Source organism: Castanea sativa, chromosome 1 (assembly GCF_040712315.1).
Source record: "Castanea sativa cultivar Marrone di Chiusa Pesio chromosome 1, ASM4071231v1".
NCBI lineage: Eukaryota > Viridiplantae > Streptophyta > Magnoliopsida > Fagales > Fagaceae > Castanea > Castanea sativa.
Genome location: NC_134013.1, coordinates 40,605,886 through 40,627,736, shown reverse-complemented (window position 1 = coordinate 40,627,736; position 21,851 = coordinate 40,605,886). Strand labels below are relative to the sequence as shown.

The following is a 21,851-nucleotide window of genomic DNA, read 5'->3' as shown; positions in this document are numbered from 1 at the left end:
TTGCATAAGATTCTAAGTACCAATATAGAATAAGGAAAGTACTAACAAGTGAGAATGCATGGCATGAGACTACAAAATCTAAAAAGGTTCTAAGAAACTCACATCCACCTTTTAGAGCAATTTATTTATATAAATTACATGCATAAGAGACAAAGGTAAAATGGTTATTTTCCAAGGGAAGGGAGGAATGTAGGCTTGATTTGCCTCGAGTATCCACTCATTCAATTGCTTTAAGTTAAGGATAATTTCTCACTTTGAGAAAACTTCTTTTTTTTTTTTAATTGTTTTTTGGGAAGAAGGAAATACTCCTGGATATTTTGGAAGACATTTTAAAAGCTTTTCATTATTTATTTGTTGCAAAAAGGAATGTTCACCTTTATATTTTTTGAAAGATATTTTATTTGAAAACTATCTAGAATATCTCATGAGATTTTGTAGAGAATCAGATTTTATGAAAGGGGTGCAACTTCTCATGAGTTTTGAAAAAAAAAATATTTATAGAAAAAATGTTGCAACCTCTTGAATTTCAAGAGAGGGGAAATCTTATGAATAATGGTGCAACCTCTTTAATTTTCAAGAAGAGATTTTTATAAAATAAAAAAAAAAATAAAAAAAAAGTATGCAACCTCTTTGATTTTCAAGAAAAGGGATTTGGAAAAGAGTTTCCATATAAAAATTCCTTTTGAAATCACATATTTTAGAAAATAATTGGTGAGAAAACCCTTTTAGAAATCAAGTTTAAAATCAATTTAAAATCAATTTTAACAAAATTATTCTTTAGAAAACTCACTAAAGAGAGAATGAGGTCAAGCCTTTATTGTTTTCAATGGAAACAAGAAAGCTACCATACAAAAATCCTAACACGAAAGGGAAAGACAATAACCACTTAGTAAATGAAAATGTTTAGAGAAGAAGCAAAAATATACAAGAATAGAGCAATATGGCACTAAACTTAAAATCAAGGCATATTCACTTGTATATAATTTTCTTCAACAAAGTAAGCATGTAGTTTATTAATTTATTTAAACAAAGTAACCTTTCAACAATAATTTAAGCATTCGAGCAAATAGAAAAGATAAGAAAAAATAGGAACATCAATCCTTCGGGTAAGAGTTGGAATAATCCAAGCAAAATTAACACTCCCATCATGATGTTCTTAACCAAGCATAAGAGAAATTGAATTCTAAGAATGAAAATTAATCCATCGACATACATACATATCCATGTATAATATACCCATTTTGGATCCAAAAGAAAACAAGCCAACAAAATAAGAGTATATATATTCATATTCCCATATTTCATAATTTATATACATGCATTTCTATGAATTAAAACTAACATCATAACCATGGAAATCCAAAATAACTCTATTCATTTAGGAAAGTGATATACAAGGTATGTATACATCATGGAAATTCAAGTAAATAACACTTTCATTCCAACCATAGAGCATGAAAACCAAAGAAAAAAGGCTAGAAAAAGACTAGAAAATCACCTTTGAAGCATTTTTATCTTGGACGTGGGAGGAGATTCTAGATAATTTGAGAAGTTTTTAATGGATTTTTTTGGAGCTCGGATAGACTATTTTTTTTATGAAGGAAGAAGAGGGAATGGTCCAATTTATAGGAAATTCCCCCTACCCTTGGGCCCATATATAGTGTGGGCACAGATTTCAGGCTAGTATTTAGTATTTAGTATGGGACACGAGTTTTCCAATTTCGTAACTTTCCTAATCCACAATTGTTTCTAACTTCAGGGTACCAACTTTGCGCCTTTAGTTAGAGGCCCTAACGGACTCCGTTTTTGACATTCATTATATTTTCGAAAAGTTCTCGCAGCTTACTTTCCAATGGTTACCATCATGAGTCATTTGGAGCTCTCTACAAAAATTTATGAGCTTTTGAAGTGGACTAGTGTAGACACCCTATTTTGCAACTCCCATTTAACTGCATTTGCATTTATTGCATCTTACTTGCATTGCATTGTATTCATCACTATATTACATCAAAAGGGAAAATTTGTAATTTTGACCATTTGAACTCCAAATACATTTCATGAAACAAATCTTGAGGTCATAACAATCAAAGTGATAGTTCATGAGCTTTAATCAAACAATTGGATTAAAAGATATGAAGAAAATAAGTTTTAACGATAAATACACTTACATAAACTCAGGTCCCGACCATACGTGATTATGATCTCTTAATTCAAATAGACCTATTTTTAGCTCAATTTAAATTTAATGAGGTGTCATAGAGGATAGGATTTATGGTAAGGTTGCATGCACCCAATTAAATCCGAAGGCAAAGCATCTATTAATTCTTGACAGAATTAGCAGAAATTGATTAATTAATTAATTAATTGAACTTTATTAATTTGCTGACCTTGAAGACTAAGAAAATTAGAAAAGGAAATCATACGAACAGTTAACATAATATAGTCATAGATCCAAAATTTGAAATAAATTAAATCAAAACTAAAACAAAAATTGATAAATCAAAAAAGGAAAAGATTCAGGAGGGTCTAAGACCAAATGCTGATCGATACTTTGACCAGAACCCAAGATTACCTTCCTTTAATTGCTCTGGCTTGCTTCCCACTCAATTTGACTTTGGTACCTACGTTTTTTTTTTCTTTTAAAAAACCTAATTTTCGTAAGTCATACATTACCCAGACTCAACCCTAGCTCCCCAACATCTAGTATAAATACCCCCATTCACCAAAAGTTCAAAGCACACTAGAAATACTAAGAACTTCAAGATTTAGAGATTTTAAGGTATTTTAATCATTTTAGAGGTTTCATGGTGGGGTTTTGATCATTTTGAGGTTTCGGGGCTATTTTGGTCATTTTAGAGGTTTTGTGGGTATTTTGGTCATTTTGAGATTTTAGGGGTGTACTTTGGTCATTTTAGAGATTTTTATTGTATTTTAATCATTTTAGAGGTTTTTTGGTCTTTTTGAGGTTTTGGTGTTATTAAGGTCATTTAAAGGTTTCAGGGTAATTTAGTCATTTTAGAGATTTCAGGGTATTTTTTGTATTTCTAGATGTTTTTGGGTTATTTTGGTCATTTTATAAGTTTCCAGCTACTTTGATTATTTTAGAGGTTTTGGGGTATTTCTGTCATTTTGAAGGTTTTAAGGGGTTTTTTTTGTCATTTTTTAGGATTTAAGGGTAGTTTGGTAAGATTTTAGGTTTTAGGGTTATTTTGTAGTTTCAGGGGTATTTTGATCAAATTAGAGGTTTTGGTCGTATTTTTGTAATATTTGAGGTTTTTAGAGCATCCACATCAGTCCATGGATAGTCTTGTAAAATACAAAAAATAGCTCTTTTTACACATTTTGATCAAAAAACACCTATATCAGTGGGTGCAAAATTGTGCAAAATATACACCCGGCTGTGTAAATGAACAGTAACCGTGTAAATATACAAATATACACAGCTACTGTTTACGTTTAAACGATTTTTTTATTCTTTGTTTCTCTCTCCTCTATCAAACTACTTCTCTTCCTCAACCATTACAACAACCCAGCGCACCAGAATAACTACCAAACCCAGTGCCACCACCAAAAACCACAACCTAGCACAAAGAATTAACCCAAAATCAACATAAAATTAACCCAAAATCGATGAAAAAGAAATTAGAAAATCCAACTCAAAATCAAGACAAACCCACTGAAAACCCAACTCAAAATAAATCAAAACTCACCGGTAAACCCAACCCAAAAACAATCCAACCCAATCGAAAAACCCAGCCTAAACCATACTCAACGGAAAACTCACGTGAAATGCCCAACGGAGCCGGATCTGCTGCCACTGCTGCCGCCCGATGGTCTTCTATTGCTGCCGCCGGATCTTCCATTGCTGTAGTCAGTTGGGGGTGGGAGGCGAAGGGTTAGTGGTGGAGGAAGAGAGGGACAGGCGAAGGAAAGAGGGAGGGCGAAAGCGAGAGGGAGGCCAAATTGGCGGAAGGCTGAGGCGGCAAGCTGGATCGGCAGAGAGCTGGATCGGCGGCGACGACGGGTTGGGTGAGGCGGCTATGAGGAAGCTAGTGAGGGAAAGAGAGGAACGAGTGAGAGTTTTTTTTTTTTTTTTTTGAGGAACATGAGAGAGCTGATGTTGTGGGTGTTTATGAGAGAGAATGGTATTAATAAATAATAATAATAATAATAATAAATAAATAATATTATTTAATTAGAAAAGATTTGTAAAATAGATAAACTGATGTGGGTGTTTTGGATATGTGATAGTGTAAAATAGAAAAAGTAGGTTTTTAGTGTAAAATAGACGGAAATTTTTAGACAGACTAATTTGGTTGCTCTTAGGAGTATGTCAATCATTTTTAGGTTTTATGGGGTATTTTGGTCATTTTAAAGTTTTTTTTTTGGGTATTTTAGTCATCTTTTAGGGTTTGGGGGGTATTTTGGTCATTTTTCGAGTTTTAGGGGTTATTTGGTCATTTTTTTAGATTTAAGGGTATTTTAATCATTTTAGAGATTTTAAGGGTACTTTTGTTATATATATTCATTGATTTTTTTTCAAGTTTTAGAGGTATTATGGTCATTTTTTAGATTTAAGGGTATTTTGGTTATTTTAGAGGTTTTAGGAGAACTTTTGTTATATATATTCATTGATTTTATTTTTAGAAACTATATGTATTCATTGATTTTATGTATCAATCCCAATTATGCTCAACCCAAACCGACCCATTTGACATCCCTACTTTCAATCCATGTTTGCATGCCTAGATTAGGGCTTTTCACCGTGCTATTGAATGCTTGTTTCAATCTTTTATCACATGTTATTGTATTATATAAATTTTTTGAATGATGTGATGTATGATCATTGACCACCAAAGCCTAGAAGATCAGTAAAATCGTGTAAGATAAGTGCTTAACACTTTCCTATCTTATAGCCTAGCCTCCAAACTTAGATCAAACGTAAGTAAATTATGTTTTTCCTTGTAATTTTCAATTTCTTGATTGAAACTTGGAATCAAAGGCATGTACTCTTCTTAGATTGTATCTAAAACCAATAAACAATGTTTTTTTCAATTATTATCGGCTTATGTAAAAGTATGCTTGTATAAGCATACATAATAATACATCCTTGATATAAGCATACACGATAATACATCCATGAAATAATATACTGAATTTTGCGTAAAATTGAACAATGGCTACTTTTATATAAGCATACACAATAATACAAAGATACATAAGTACAATACTATACAGTACCAAGTATAGCGATGGTATGTTATACTTCATTGATAGTACAATAGGCTATTGGGCTTATGGTAAAGTTACGGACACAAGAACTGGTCATAACATTTTCAAAGCATGGTTAGCTATCAATTTGAGTTAATAAGCAAAATATTTTTCTATTTTAAATTTATTTTATTTATTGTATATTTGAATCTTTCTTTATATTTGAGGATTACTCCTAATATTGGAAAAATGTGCCCTTTACTTCAATAAGGTGTGCTTGTGCTTTGTGCCTAGGTTTTAGGATGCCTGTGTACTTGACCCTTTTACTAACACTATATGTTTGCTCTATTTTCTTTTCTTTTTTTCTTTATTTTGCCCAAAAGAATTTGTACTTGTTTCAACTATTTAGAGCATATATGTATTCTATGTGAAAATTCTTAGCTCTTTTCAAATTTATTAATATTCTCTTAGAATTCGTGATTATCCTTCTTTATATGTCTTTGGAGTTGTTGGTAATGTATGACCGCTTTTTATCCATGAAAATGATAATGGAAAAGTTAAACCAGCATGAAGTTCTTGATGCATGAAGCATCGAACCCCATGCATGCAGTAAAAATGTGTGTATATGGTTTTAATATATATTAAGAACATGGAAGTGTTCAAGTGTTGGATGTAATTGTAGTAGTCCTAAATTTTCACATTCTTTTAAATTTGTTTCGATTAATGTGGTGATTCTCCTTATTGTAACTGTTGTCAGATTAAAATTTAAGGCATTTTAGAGCATTCACAACAATGGTACTAAAAAAGCTAAATTGCTATTTTAGCACCCAACACACAAAAAATACCCACAACATCAAAGGTGCTATACTTAAAAAATTTTAACCCTCAACTACAGTCAACTATTATCTCTAGCAGCAGTCTCTGTAGCTGAAAGTTATACATAAATAATACGAATTTATCTGGTTACCTCTCTCTTCTCCATTAGAAAAAATTTATTTCTTTTTCCTCCTCTATTTCTTCTCCTTTGTAACTAGAAATGGCAAAACGGGTTAGAATTTTTCTGACCCGAAAAATACCCGACCTAAACCTGATTTTTTTTACCTGAAGCAAAAAACAGTTGACCAGTGACTCGACCTGTGTTTTTTGCAGGTCAACCCAACCCGATACATGAACCAACCTGAACTCGAACTCAAGCCATTTTTTTTAAAACTTTTGTTTTTTGGTAAAAAAAATTAAAATTTAAACAATATTGGTTTAATTGTTTGTTATGAGTTTTAAGGAAACTATTGAGACGTTTACATAATTGCATACAAATTAATTGAAAGATGAATGGTTGAGCATTCTGTAACGAGTAAAAAATTTTAGATATCAGATAGTAAAATATATGCCAAGATAATCTAATCACAGTAAAGTTAAAAACATAGATTTAAAATTGTAGACACGTGTAAGAAACATTCACAAGTATGAAAATAGTGAAGCCAAAGTATCAAATTAACATAAATTACAAATGCTTAGACCTATTTTTTAACAATTTATGTCCAAAATAAACGGCTTTTCAAAATAAATTATGATATTTCCTATAGTGTGTGTTGCTTACTAATGATATGATCATAAAAGATACCATGTATAAATAAATAAACAATCAAACTTTAATGTATATCTCAAATTGAAATAGAGTGCCAACCACAATTGATAATAGATTATAAAATTAATTTTCAAGATTATAAATTTCTTATATGTTTTTATTCTTTGTCAAATGAGTTATCCAATAAATCATATGTAATTTTGTTTTATATTTTGGAATGTTGATATTGTGTAGAAATAAAACTTGTGTATTTGTTTTACTTATTTTTGTGTTATTTTGTTTTAGATAGCAGTGTTAGAATTTGTATAATTTTAAAATTATTGTATAGGTATTAATAAAATTTAACTGAGTTCATTTTTTATATAAGTAGTGAATTCAAAGTAATACATTTTATATCAAGTAATTTGTTGCATGATTTTCTAAATGGCAAATACATATTATTTTTAACCCACTTAAAATGACCTATTTTGACCCGCAACCCGATTGACCCGACCAGCCCGTTTTGCCATCTTTATAACCCACGCCCAATGCCTCCCCTTCTCCCTCTTAATTGAAATCAACCCTCTCACCCAGTGCTTCTCTTCTCCATCTTACAACCAAACCCAAAGCCGAAGCTTCAAGGGCATTTCTTCTCCATTGCTCTTTCTCAAATATGTTCTCATCTCCATTGCTTCATTGTTCTCTATTTTCATCTCCATTAAAATCCTTTCTGTTTGGGTGTGGTGGTGGTTGTTACTCGTAGAGGCTGGATTGGGTTTTGTTGTCACCGATATGGGTTTATGTGAGTGGGATCTTTGTGTTTGCTAGATTGTGTGGGTGTGGTTATCTTGGCCGTGGGTGGTGGGTGTGGGTCACGCCGGTGGTCTTGGGTTGCTTTGGGAGTGCTAGTAGGTTCCAATTGTCTTTGTTGTTGTGGGTTCCAATTGCCAAGGGTTCCAATTGCCAAGTTTACAAAGGAGTTTTGGCTTTTGGCTTGAGGTTGAAGATGAAAGGGTGTATGGAAATTGTATTTTGCTAAGAATTTTTTTGAGTTTTCAAAAGTAATTTTATGGGAGAGTTGTGGTTGGTGGCTTGCTTAGAAATATGGTTGTTTGGCTATGGTTATGTGGGTATTCTATGGTTGTGGGTAAGTGTTTGGCCATGGGTGTGGCTTTTTGTGGGTGTTTTGAGGCTGTGGAATGGTGCTAGTGGTAGAAATTATTTATATTATATTAATGTGTTGTATGTTAAGTGGGTTCCAATTAGCTCAACTTGTAAAGTCTCTGATGGTTGTATAAAAGATCTGAGATTCAATCCCCGCCTACACTAAAAACTGATTGGTGTCTTGGTCTGATGATAAAGAGCTATCATCAGGAGCGGACGTCATAGGTTGAAACTTTCTCCAAAAAAAAAAGTGTTGTATGTTAAAATAAATCTTTAATATTGAATGTATTGTTAAGTGAAGTGGTAAAATAGATAAAGTAGATTTTTTAATGGTTAAAATCTAAAAATTTTAGCATCACTACTATGAATACTCTTAAAGGGTGTTTGACATTTCCATTGAACGACTTTGACTAGTGTTTTAGTTGCTTGTGACTATTCTTGCCAACGTACTCTCAATTTGCAATTAGGGAAAATAAAGAATGTATTTGGCAAACTTATCTCCATAATCTATGATTCATGACTTTTGAGTGATTTTTTTATTCTTATTGGAAATACTAGTTTTATATATATATATATATATAAAAGATGGAATTTCTACTCTAGCCTAATCTAAGTATATATATATTTAAAACTCCCTTCTGGAAACTTGAACCCTAACCGTTGCCCTCCACACCCCACAAACATTTATACTTGTAGAGTGACCACCGCACCAAGGAGGAGCGGTGGTGGAAATACTAGTTTATAAGTATATTGTTTTAATATCTTACATTTAAGGGTGCATTTGGTTCACTTAATGTTGCATCACACTATAAAATTACATTCATTGAAACTCATTAAAGGATTGTAACATTATATGTTTGGTTCATTAGTGACATTCCTATCACATTACAAGAATATAATGTTACTTTTTATTTTGTTAGTTTCTTTGCTTTTCTTAAAATAATTACAGTTTTTACAATGAAATTTCCATAAATGTCCCTTGAAATATTTAAACAATTATTTTTAAATAAAAATCCCAAAAAATAAATAAATAAAAATTTATTTTACTTTCCTACACTTTCTCATCAACCAAACAACGAGATCCACAAAACAATTAAACAAAATTCTCACTTTCCTACACTTTTTTTTTTTTTGTGGTTAAAACTTTCGTACACTTTATCACCGACCAAATAGTTAAATTCACAACAACAACAACAAAAAAAAAAGACAAAATTTCTCACTTTCTTGCACTTATTCACCTCACAGAAATATTAAACAAAATTTTATTTCAGTTGCTCATCTACCAAACAGTTTAGATTTCCAAAAAAATAAACAAATTTTTCTCCCTTAAACAAACCCATGTTATCTTCACCAAATAAATTTCTGATCAAACTCAATATCTCCATTGTCCATTTTCCTACTTCTATTTTTCCATCGGATCTAATCGAGATCTAGAAAAGTTTATAATATAATAATCAAATTAGACCCAAAACGAATTAGAGGAAGAGTGAGGGAGAGATCCAAAACTACAAATTTGAAAGAGAGAGATAGCCATAGACATGGAAGGGCTGCCAGGGGATATAGAGGTGCTCGGTAATAGTGATTTCGGCTAGAAAAAAATTGAGTGGTAGAGGGAAGCAAAGTCAAAGACCAAGTTTTGGTTCTTGGAGGTGTGATCGGTGAAGTAGTAAAAGTTTCTTCGAGTGGTAAAGTTGTAGTTTGAGATGTGATCGATGAAGAAGCCATGGTTGTGATGGTGGTCGATGGAAGAGAGGCTTTCTTTGTGTGTGAAATTTTCCCAAGAAACAAACAAAAAAAAATCTCAGAACCAAGAACTAAACTTCTAGAAGGAAACAGGTACGAGATCTACTTAAGATGAAAATTTTTCTTCCAAAGATCTATTTAAGATCTACTTTGGCTTGAGAGAGAATTTGGTTAGAAATTTTTTTTGGGTTTTAATTTGGTTAGAGAGAGTACAACTAGATTAGGGTTTGAAAAAAATGCTTTAGGATAATTTTGTAATTAAAATATATTAAAGCATTCACATCAATTTGTGAAAGAAAAAAAAATTCAGTATATTTTAGTATAAAAACCTAATTTTTCTATTTTACATATTCACTTTTCAAAACACTTCACATCAAATTATCTATTTTACATTACATTAAAATATTAATTTTTCATAATTTTTTTAAATTGTTTTTATTTTTCCACACACAATAACCATTATCCACTCTATTCTTTCAGCCTCTAAATAAGTCAAAAAAGAATAAAAAAACTATATATAAAGTGAATAATATCAATATAAATTTACAAATTTGCTACAGTAATTATGTAAATTAATTTACACATTTTAAGCTTGACTAATGTAAGTGATTTTGGGAGTTGAATGTGTAAAATTGATACCATTTTCTATTTTGCATTGATTGATGCAAATGCTCTTACAATGGACAATTTTGTCAATTGGGAAAAATTATAACATTCCCATAAATATGTAATGTAAGATTCGTCGTTTAAGACGTTGATAAAATTAAGGTGTCGTAATATATTTTATAATCTTAGATAATCGTAATATTAGAAAAACTCAAATGAAACAAACATCTTAATGTCTCATTACCGTAATGTGCATCACATCAAAATGTGTATATTTGAAAAGACTCTCTCATAAGAGGGCCTTTTCAAAGAAGTATCTTCAAATTAATGGATCAAATAGTTGGTATCTGCTAGCTTATATTAGATTTGGTTTGACTATTTTCCTCTATAGATAGTTTACTCTCTTTTTTAAAGATAATTACAATATGTTGTTAATCCTGCTACTCGAACCTTATCTCTCCAAACCACCAAATACTTTATGTATGGAAAAGCAACAATTAAACTACAAGACTCTTGTGTAGATATCTTAATTGAATGTGCTTCAATTGGAGGATCTTTTATATAAGGCCTGGCCGTGCTTACTATCTCATTTGCAGTTCAAATTTTTTAAGTATTACTTTATTGAGGTTCACACTAGGATTTTATGTTCATTGTTAATAAATTTAAAATGTGTGTGTATATATATATATATATATAACAACGCGGAAACCAGTTTTTTTTCCTTAGTTTGCACATAAAAATAAGAAGGAAAAAAAATAAGAGAACACAGAGATCACCAAAACCCAAAATTCTTACGTTTCTTTCAAACCCACCGTTCTGCCACCCCTCCTTCCAAGATTGGCTTTCTTCTCTCTACCTTGCATAGCTATTTGTTTTCCTCTTCTTCGTTTGTTTCTTTTCTTGTTTCTTTTCAGTTGTGGCATGGGTTCAAGTGTGTGAGGTGGTAGGACAGCTAGCTATGTTGTTAAAATGTAGTGAAAATTTTGTGTGTTTGTTGCTATTGTTAGGTTACATTCTAATATTAAATTTGTTTTTAACATCTAAAAAAGAAATGTAGAAAATGTTTCTAACTTGCTGAGGTATTAAGTTAACATTACTTATACTTAGTCGTACTATTAACATATATTTTATTGTGCATCAATCATAACATGTTATTACAACAGTTATAAACATGATCTGTTAATTATTTTGTTGTCAAATAAGATAAATGGAATCAAAAACCACCTACATCAAAGAAATTCGTTGGCATTTTTGACTTGACAAAAAAGAGTAATATTATAGTGGTCACCATAGGTCCAAATCTAGTATATGAAGCAAATAATAAAAAATATTAATGGTTAAGAGATAGGGAGACGGGGGTTTTTGTTAATGTATTGGTTGTACAGTTTTAGTTCCGCATATGGAAACTGAAATCCTCTCATTCCCTGGCTCATATTAAATTAAAACAAACTATTAAGAAAGTTTCCTCTAAACAAGGAGCAACCAAAAACTATTTTAGTAAACTATAACTGACTCATTGCAACCTTAAATTCCAAAGAGAGATGGAGAGGGAAAGAAGGGATCGAAAACAAAGAGAAGCAAAAGAAAAAGGAAAAAAACATTGTGGTTTTAAACACCGTGAGGCACCCATTGAAGGCATTTCTTCAATGGCGGCCTTGCTTAGAACTCTCATTGTTTTCCCTCTCTTGCTAGTTACCGTGCATTCGCAATTTTGGCTCCCAAATCCGTTTAGGGGATCTAATGATGACCAAGATAAAAATCCAGGGCTTAAGCTTCCTGGCATCACAATCCCTTTACTTGGATCCATTGGTATTGGAGATGAGACTGATAAAGCTGATCAGGGGGCAAATCCTCCTTTTGAGACAGACTATAAAGGGTTATGGATGCTTCTTTCCGCGGACTCTGGCGCCAATGCCATGCACGTTAATTTACTTCCTAACAACAAGATCATAATGTTCGATGCCACAGCATTTCGCATGTCAACTCTTAAATTGCCCAACGGAGAATGCATTCCCTACAAGGATGATAAGAAAAGAGACAAAGAGGATTGTTGGTCTCACGGTGTGGAATTTGATTATAACACAGGCTATAAGAGACCACTCAAGGTTCATATTTTCATGAAATGTGAATAAATTAATTTTGCTTATAATTTTGGTCCTTAATTTTCTTAATTATGGTATGATGAGCTTTACTTAACTTGGTGCAGATGGTGTTTGACCCATGGTGCTCATCAGGAGGCCTCACTGCCGATGGTATCTTGATTAGCACTGGTGGATGGAAAGACGGGACAAGAACGGTTAGATACATGGATACATGTGAGGACTGCGATTGGAGAGAATTCCAATACACACTGGCAGACGCAAGATGGTATGTATATGCCTTTTGCAAATACCTTCTTTAACTATCTTAGAATCTAACTCTTAGAAAAAATTAATTTACAATTAAATGAGTAATACAATCAATACAAACTATTTTATAATATTTTTACAAACTGTTGATATGATTAATTTCTTATTGGTTTTTATACTGATCTATTATTAATATTACTTTTTAATTTACAATAACATATACTATATTAAAAAAATTTATAAATTGTTACAAAGGAGTTTTTTTTTTTTGAAACCGTTACAAAGGAGAATTTGAACTCTCATATATATATATATATATATATATATATATATATATATATATATATATATAAATATCCTAACATCTCACTTGTTAAAACTAAAATAATATAATATAATATTTTATTAGAATCAAACTCTTCCATTTATTACTTATCTATTCTTTGGTACCTTGTCCCCTAATTAAGGTATGCAACACAAATAACCCTAGCCGATGGTGGTTTCTTTTTGGTGGGTGGCCGCAAGTCATTCAGCTACGAATACGTTCCACCAGCAGGCAAATCCAATGCCGAATCCATCAAGTTTCCATTCCTCTACCAAACCACTGATATAGAAGAGAACAACTTGTACCCTTTCGTCCACCTCTCCTCCGATGGCAACGTCTTCATCTTCGCAAACAACCGCTCAGTTCTCCTCAACCCTAAGACCAACAAGATCATCAAAGAGTTCCCAATCTTGGAAGGCGGCTCCCGCAACTACCCAGCATCGGCGATGTCGGCTCTCCTTCCTATAAAACTCTACGTCAAGAATGCCGCGACCATCGCAGTTGAGGTCATTATTTGCGGTGGGGCGAAGCCACAGGCCTATACTTTAGCCCAAAACTCAATCTTCTTACCGGCATTACAAGATTGCAACAGGCTTCAAATCACAAAACCTAACGCTCAATGGAAGAAGGAAACGATGCCTACACCGCGTGTCATGGGGGATATGCTGAATCTTCCGAATGGAGACCTCTTGATTCTCAACGGCGCCAAGCAAGGTACATCAGCATGGTACTCTGCCGAAGACCCGAACTTGAATCCGATACTTTATAGTCCTTATAATCCTATGAACCAAAGGTTTAAGGTGCTTAATCCCACTACAATTCCACGAATGTATCATTCTGCGGTTGCATTACTTCCTGATGGGAAAGTTTTAGTAGGAGGTAGTAACCCTAATCCAGGGTATAACTTCACCGCCAAGTATCCTACAGAGATGAGGATAGAGAAGTTTTCACCGCCTTATTTGGACCCAGCATTGGCTATACACAGGCCAATAATCGTAGAGGAGGCATCGGAGACCACTCTAACTTACGAAAAAAACTTCGTGGTGCAGTTTAGGCTTGGTGAGTCATTCGTGGATAAGAGGGATGTGAAGGTGAGCATGTATGCACCACCGTTTACAACGCACGGGTACTCTATGAATCAAAGACTACTTTTTCTTGGTAAAGTTGATGTGCGTAAGGTTTTCCCTACTGTTTACCAAGTTGAGGTAGTGGCACCGCCTACACGTGAGGTTGCTCCTGCTGGGTACTATCTGATCTTTGTGGTTTATCGTGGGGTTCCAAGTAAGGCAATGTGGGTGCAAATCAAGTAGAGAGAGAGAGAGAGAGAAAGAGACACGGGGGGAATCTGATTCTGGTTCTTTTCTTTTCTTTTCTTTTTTGTCTTGTTAATTTCTTCTAAGTTTGATATGGTCATGGTATGCTTTAATATGCTCCTGGCGATATCATCTGATCTCTCTACGTGGTCGAACATGGTATGTGCCAAGTCGAGGAACCTTTTTCTTTTTTCCCTTGAATATATATATATACATATACACCTTCAATTCGTTGAACTGTTTATGGAGTTTTGTACGATATTCCTTGATTTTGTAACGAAACAGTGAAATACAGAGATACTGATTTAAGTAGAATCGTTTTCCAATTTTCACACCGTGTACAATATTGGCATACGATAATTGGTTTCTTAATTCTCAACATCATTGAATTTGTCCAATTTTTTAATTGGTCAATCATAAGGTTTGATTTCATGAAGGACTTGTAATGATAAAGAATTAATTCCCAGAACCCTCGCACTTTTTTTGTTTTTTTTTTTTTAAAGCACCCTCACCTTAAGAATATAAGGTCGAACCCTTTCCTTTACCACAACAAAATTAGGATGATTCTTACAAATCTATATATTATTAAGAGACAGCGTATATAGGCTTCAATTTGGAAGACGATAAAGACAGGGTACCAAAGCCTAGCAATTGACATTAAATTAATAACTAATATTTTATAAATTAGGATAATTTCGCCAAATGTTTTGGTAGACAATGAAATATGAACATTGTTGGATGTGAAACAATCACTATCCAGCTTCTTTTTATGATAAATAATCCATAAACAAGGCAAATTACATCTACCTCAGTTTTGGTTTTATGAAATGATACTCCCTAAACGTTTCAAGAAATGATACTCTCCAATCCTTAAAATTTTATTACTGAATAGATAAATCTATCCCCTCTCAAAACATATATTTCTTAACGAATTACATCTACCTCAGTTCAGGTTTTATGAAATAATAGTCCCTAAACGTTTTAAGAAATGAAACTCTCCAATCCTTAAAATTTTATTAGTGAAATAGATAAATCTATCCCCTCTCAAATCATTAATTTCTTAACGAAATATATTCCATTAGATAAGAATGTATATAAAAGCGGGGATGGACTTCTTATCTATTGCATTTATAAAATCACAAGGGTATGAGTGTCATTTTTTGAAACATTTGGAAGGAGTGTCATTTTATGAAAACTTAAGAGTGGTTGGTGTGATTCGCCCTAATAAATAATATAATTATTTAATAATTAATAATTCTAAAAATCCTTTAATATTACTAAGCATAAGAATAAAAGTAAGAAGGTTCGGTCTAAAGATTACACAGTCAAAGAAAGCTTCCACTATGGGTTTTGGTTTGATTCGGAATCATTGAGGAGAAGTGTTAGCTACCTCATGTGTTCGGGAAGAGAAGAAATTGAACCCTTTTTGCACAGCCGCTTCTGTAATGAGGAGAGCTTTGCTATTCTGTCAAAGTACCTGCTTCTCTACAGTTACGGTGGAAAGTAATTTTGCTGAACTTTTTAATCTTTTTAATTCTAATAGACTTTGCTCTCTTGAAATTGCTTGGATCCTTGAATCCATCACACACTACAAAAAACGGGGTCTATAGCCGCGTTTCAAAAACGCGGCTATAGACACCGAAAACGCGACTATAGACCTAAAGCCGCGTTTTCTATGGCCGCGTTTACAACCCCGGCCTAAGTGGCGCAGCAACAGACCCTGCGGGTCTATAGCCGCGTTTTTAAAAACGCGGCTACAGACCAGACCTGAAGCTGCGTTTTTGAACCACGACTATAGGCTTCAGGTCTATAGCCGCGTTTTTAAAAACGCGGCTACAGACCAGACCTGAGCTGCGTTTAAACCGCGGCTATAGGTCTTAATAAAAACAAAAAAAAAAAAAAATTTACTGGGTTTTTTTTTTTCCCAAAAAATTCAAAAATTCAGCTTTTTTTTTTTTAAACAAAAATAATTTTCTGGGTTTTTTTTTCCCCAAAAAATTCAAAATTCAAACAAAAAGAATTTTTAAATTAAACACAAACCCAAAAAATTCAAAATCAAACACAAACCCAAAAAATTTAAAATCAAACACACCCAGAAAATTCAAAATCAAACACAATATACTGACAGTACAAATGCAACGTGCTCCAAATTTTAACAAAACCAACTCAAATTTAACACTAAATCCATTCAAAGAACACAAAAGCTCAAGAACACAAACCTATTTAAACATAAGCACAATATTAGCAACACAATAGCAAAAATAACTTCTAGAAAAAGTATAATACCCATAAAAAATTAGAGAATTTTTACCTCAAATAGTAGAGATGAGTGAGCCTTTAGCTTTTCTTATGAAGCTTTCCAGTGACCCTTGCTTGAAAAATGAAGTACATGGTGGTGTGGAGTATACCGGTGAGAGGAGTGTGCGTTGTGTTGAAAGAAAAAAAGAAGGAACGAGAGAAAAAAAGAAGGAAAGAGAGAAAAAAAGAAAAGAAGAAGCAGCAGCAAAGAAACAAAGAAAAAAAAAGAGCTGTGTTGGAGTGAAGAAGGAAAAAAAAAAAAAGAGAAAGAAGGGAGTTCGGCGTCACTTGCAGAGAAGAAAGAAAGAAAGAACCCAGGAAAGCAGACACTGACCAAAGAAAGAAAAGATAAGAAAGAAAAGATAAGAGTGGGGGTAGGTGGGAAAGTGGGTTCTGGGCTTTTATTATTGGTGTTACCTATAGCCGCGTTTTTGAAAACGCGGCTATAGCCCCTCCCTTATACTAAAAAAATTTATTCGGATGCACAGGTCATCCTTTTAAAAAATATATATATTATTTGACTGGACCTATAGCCGCGTTTCTGAAAACGCGGCTATAGCCCCTCCCTTATAAAAAAATAATAATTTATTCAGATACACAGGTAATCTTTTTAAAATATATATATTATTTGACTGGACCTATAGCCGCGTTTTTGAAAACGCGGCTATAGCCCCCCCTTATATTAAAAAAAAAAAATTATTTGGATATACAAGTCATCTTTTTAAAATATATATATTATTTAATTGGACCTATAGCCGCGTTTTTGTGAAACGCGGCTATAACCCTCCCTTATAAAAAAAATTTGTTCTACTGTACATAGCACCAGATTAAAAAAATATTTTTGTCTGGACCTATAGCCGCGTTTTGATAAACGCGGCTATAGTCCGGACGTGAAACGCAGCTCAAGGCACTAGAAACGCGGCTTTAGACCTAACCTATGGCCGCGTTTAACAAAACACAGCTATAGGTTGGGTCTGAAGCCACGTTTCTAGGAAACGGGGCTATAGGTTTGGTCTATAGCCGCGTTTCTTTTAAACGCGGCTATAGGTTAGTTATAGCCGCTTTTTTTATAAATGCGGCTAAAAAACGCGGCTATAGCGCGCGTTTTTTGTAGTGACACTGATTAGAGATAGTTTTGATTTTATTTATTTCATTTTTTAATAACATACCTTTACAATGTAATCGTGCTACTATAGTTTTGGCTAGTGTTGCAAAAGAGAAAGAAATGTCATTGTTTGGTTAGAAGAATACCTCTCTTTTCTCTTCCCCATTGTATAGCATGTTTTTGTATATATAAAGTCTATTATCGTTTTATTTCAAAGAAAAAAAAAAAAAAAGAAACTAGTCTGACGAGAAAAATATATTGCTTGTAAATTGTATTTTTGAAAATGATTTCTTCTGACCTATGAAATACAAGCTTATTCAAAAGCATAGGCAAAATACCATTTGTTTTAAGTAATGTTTAGGGGACCATTTCTTTATGCCTACTAGAAGGGAACATTAATGTCTTGTGTATGCTGACATTGTTCCGTTTGGAGAATATTATATATATCCAATAACCCTTAGAAATCAAAGATATAATAAGTGTTTAAAAAGTTACTAATAAGAAGGTATGACTTGTTAAAAAAAAGGCCATAGGATATATCCAAATTGTTTAAAAATCTCCAATAAAACTTTGGGAGCTAGAGATTTAGGGTTTCATCCCTTGCACCCCCCCTTTCTAAACTTTTTCCAATAAAAAAACATTTCCCTAACTTTGTCTAATTAAAAATAGTTCAGAGATTCAAAGGTTCAACTGACGGTTCACAATATTTAGAATTCCCATTTCAAGATTTTAAAAACCAGCCTGATTTAGTTCCAATTTAATGCAATCGAACCAAATTGTCTAATCCGGTTGGATTTAAAAAATTATGTTTTCTGTGGGGAGTAAAAGGACTCAAGCGGGCATTTGGGCCCTTGGGCTCTAGCAAGGAGGGCCGATCTGTTCTTGGGCTAAGAATTTGTTAGTACTGCGGATCGGCCCATACGTCGAGGGTCCGAGGACACATCCGAGAGTGAGTTTCTCCTCGGACAGACCCAAGAAAACTCGTAGATTCAGTACGAAGGTCAAGGCAGAACTCTGGAAAGACTGTTGGTTAAGAGGGGGAAGCCCTGAACCTTCTAGATACACCGATATTAGAAAAGTATCATGAGCTAAGGCTGCCACCTCCACATTAAAGACTCTGTACCTACCTCCCTGGCCGCATTAATGGGGAAGTGACCCCTGAACAGTAGAGCTGAAACTTTTGGTCACTATTCAAAGGCACTAAGGGAAGAAATATCTAGGGGGGAGGGGGTTTGAGCAACACGTGGATAAAGTGTCAGGAAATGAAGTATTTAAAGGGGGCCAGTCTGTAACTAAGGCAGGGGGATTTTAAGAATTGTAATCTGGAAGAAAGAAAGAGAAATAATATAACAGTAATCCTCGGCTCACATCCGAGGAGGTCCATCGGCAATTATCATTCATTATTTACAAGTGTTTGCACACCAAAGCCTGTTATCAAGTTCTCAGTACCTTTAATCTAGATTTCAAGCCCACGCTCTACAAATTTTATTGTTTAACGCTCATTGGGCCTGAGCCCATAATTTTCTTTGGATCCAGGTGCAATTGTACACTTACAATTGGCACTGTCTGTGGGAATCTAGTCTAAAAAGAGCTGGGATACTATGGCAAGCGTAGGCTTACACCATGCAGAGTCTCAAGGATCACAACTGGAGGATCTTTTCAATTGTTTAGAGCGTCAAAGGGATCGTGAGGGAAAGGTCCATACAGAATACCCTAGAGCTAGCCATACTCATGGTGGGGGTAGCGCCACCCACGAGGATGGTGCTAAAGCCATGCAGAAGGAGATTAATCATTTGAAAAGAAAACTGCGCCGCGCCAGACGTAAGCCTTCACCGTCCTCGTCTAGTCCTTCTTCGGAGAAGGACCGGGGAGGTCGTTACAGCTTGAGGTCATCCTCACCCCCCAGCGCAATGTCCTCTTGTGAGGAGGACGACCCGCCAGCTCGCAGACACAAGAAACTTCCTTCTAGGGGCTTGGGGAACGATGCTATGAGTCGGGCGTTGCACCAACTCTCCAAATCTCCATTTTCACGGAGGATTGAGAAAGGGAGGCTTCCCAAGAGGTTTACCCGGCCCACCTTTACCATCTACAATGGCCGGACTGATCCGGTGGAGCACGTGAGTCACTTTAACTAGAGGATGGCGGTGCACTCTCGTAACGAGACCCTGATGTGTAAAGTTTTCCCCTCTAGCTTGGGACATGTTGCTATGAGATGGTTCAACGGCCTTAAATCGAGGTCTGTAGGTTCGTTCGGGGAGCTTACTAGAGCATTCGCTTCGCGGTTTATCACGTGTAGCAGAGTGCCTCGGCCATTGGACTCGCTGTTATCCATGACCATGAGGGAAGGGGAGATGTTGAAAGCATATTCCGACCGGTACTGGGAGATGTTTAACGAGATAGATGGTGATTTTGATGAGGTGGCGCTTAATACCTTTAAGGTAGGTCTTCCTACTGATCACGATTTGAGGAAGTCCTTGACCAAAAAGCCCGTCCGCAGCATGCGTCGCCTCATGGATCGTATTGATGAGTACAAAAGAGTAGAGGAAGACCAGCAGCAAGGAAAGGGTAAGGAGAAGGTTATCCCGCAGGAGAGAAGGGATTTCAGGTCGGACAGATACCATAACAACAAGCCGAGGAGAGATTACATTGGGCAGTCCGGCTCGGCAGTACCTCAGGCCGTGAACACTGTGTTCCGAGAACCAGTACACCAATTATTGGAGAAAGTTCGTAAGGAGCCCTTCTTCAGATGGCCTAGTAAGATGGCAGGAGACCCCGCGAAGAGGAATCAGAACCTCTTTTGTCAGTACTATCAGGACGTGGGCCACACTACCGAGAACTGTCGGACCCTTTGGAACCACTTGGAGCAGCTTGTCAGTGAAGGAAAACTGAAGCAGCGCCTGTGTCAACCTAATGGGCAGGGCAGTCAATCTGGCTCAAACAATCAGAAGAATAATCCATCTCGGCCGGCATTGGGAACAATTAACGTTATCTTTGCTGCACCTGGCAGGACCGGCTCAGGTCCCACTAGGGTGATGGCAGTTTCCCATTCTCAGGCCGAAGAGGCAGGCTCCAGGCTGAAGAGGTTGAAGGTGGATTTACCCGTCTTGAGATTTTCGGAGGAGGATAAGGTTGGTACCATTCAACCCCATGACGATGCTCTTGTGGTCACCCTCAGGATAGGGAATTATGATGTAAAGAGGGTGATGATTGATCAGGGCAGCAGTGCAGATATCATGTACCCTGATTTATTTAAGGGGCTAAGGTTAAAACTGGAAGATCTTACTCCTTATGACTTGCCACTCATTAGCTTTGAAGGAAAGGCCGTTGTGCCGAAGGGACAGATTCGTTGGCCCGTTCAATCCGGCTCAGAAACGGTTGAGGTAGATTTCATTGTGGTTGACGCGTACTCCCCATATACAGCCATCCTCACCAGGCCATGGTTGCATGCTTTGGGAGCCGTCTCCTCTACCTTGCATGTTAAGGTTAAATTCCCCTCTGGGGAATACGTTGAAGAGATCCTCGGCAGCCAATCGGTGGCCAGGCAATGCATATCGGCCGCGGTGCTTCATCAGACAGAAGCCGAGTCATCGGCTTTGCTCATCCAAGATTCATAGCAATTAACAGCTCCGGATGCACCTGGAGCCGAGACAGGAGAGGAGGCTGTTTGTGAGGGGTTAGAGAAGTTTTTGATAGCGGATGACCCAGAGAGGTTCTTCCAAGTCGGCATACGTTTGCCGCACCAGGAGAAGATGGAGTTGTTGGAATTTCTGATAGGTAATATTGATGTTTTTACGTGGGACCCTTATGAGGCTCCAGGCGTAGATCTGAGCTTCATTTTTCATCATTTAAATGTCAACCCTACCATTGTTCCGAGAAGGCAGCCACCTCGACGTTCTTCCAAAGAACATTCCGAGGCTGTCAAGGAGGAGGTGCTCAAACTCAAAAGGGCTGGGGCTATTAAAGAAGTTTTCTACCCCGAATGGTTGGCGCATACGGTTGTAATCAAAAAGAAGAACGGAACATGGAGAGTATGTGTGGACTTCACGGATTTGAACAAGGCCTGCCCCAAGGATTCATTCCCAATGCCGCGTATTGATCAGCTTGTGGACGCCACTATCGGACATCCTCGTATGAGTTTTTTGGATGCCTTCCAGGGTTACCATCAGATTCCATT

At 35.4% G+C, this 21,851-nt stretch overlaps 1 protein-coding gene across 1 annotated transcript; it reads left to right on the top strand.

Moving 5' to 3' along the window:
• The first annotated feature begins 11,934 nt into the window (after positions 1-11,934).
• Positions 11,935-14,322, top strand: LOC142627052 (aldehyde oxidase GLOX1). The gene is made up of 3 exons (XM_075800847.1): positions 11,935-12,393; positions 12,495-12,655; positions 13,104-14,322. Exons 1-3 carry the CDS (start codon positions 11,935-11,937, stop codon positions 14,269-14,271), a joined length of 1,788 nt encoding a protein of 595 aa, XP_075656962.1. The 3' UTR covers positions 14,272-14,322.
• Positions 14,323-21,851: the final 7,529 nt, after the last annotated feature.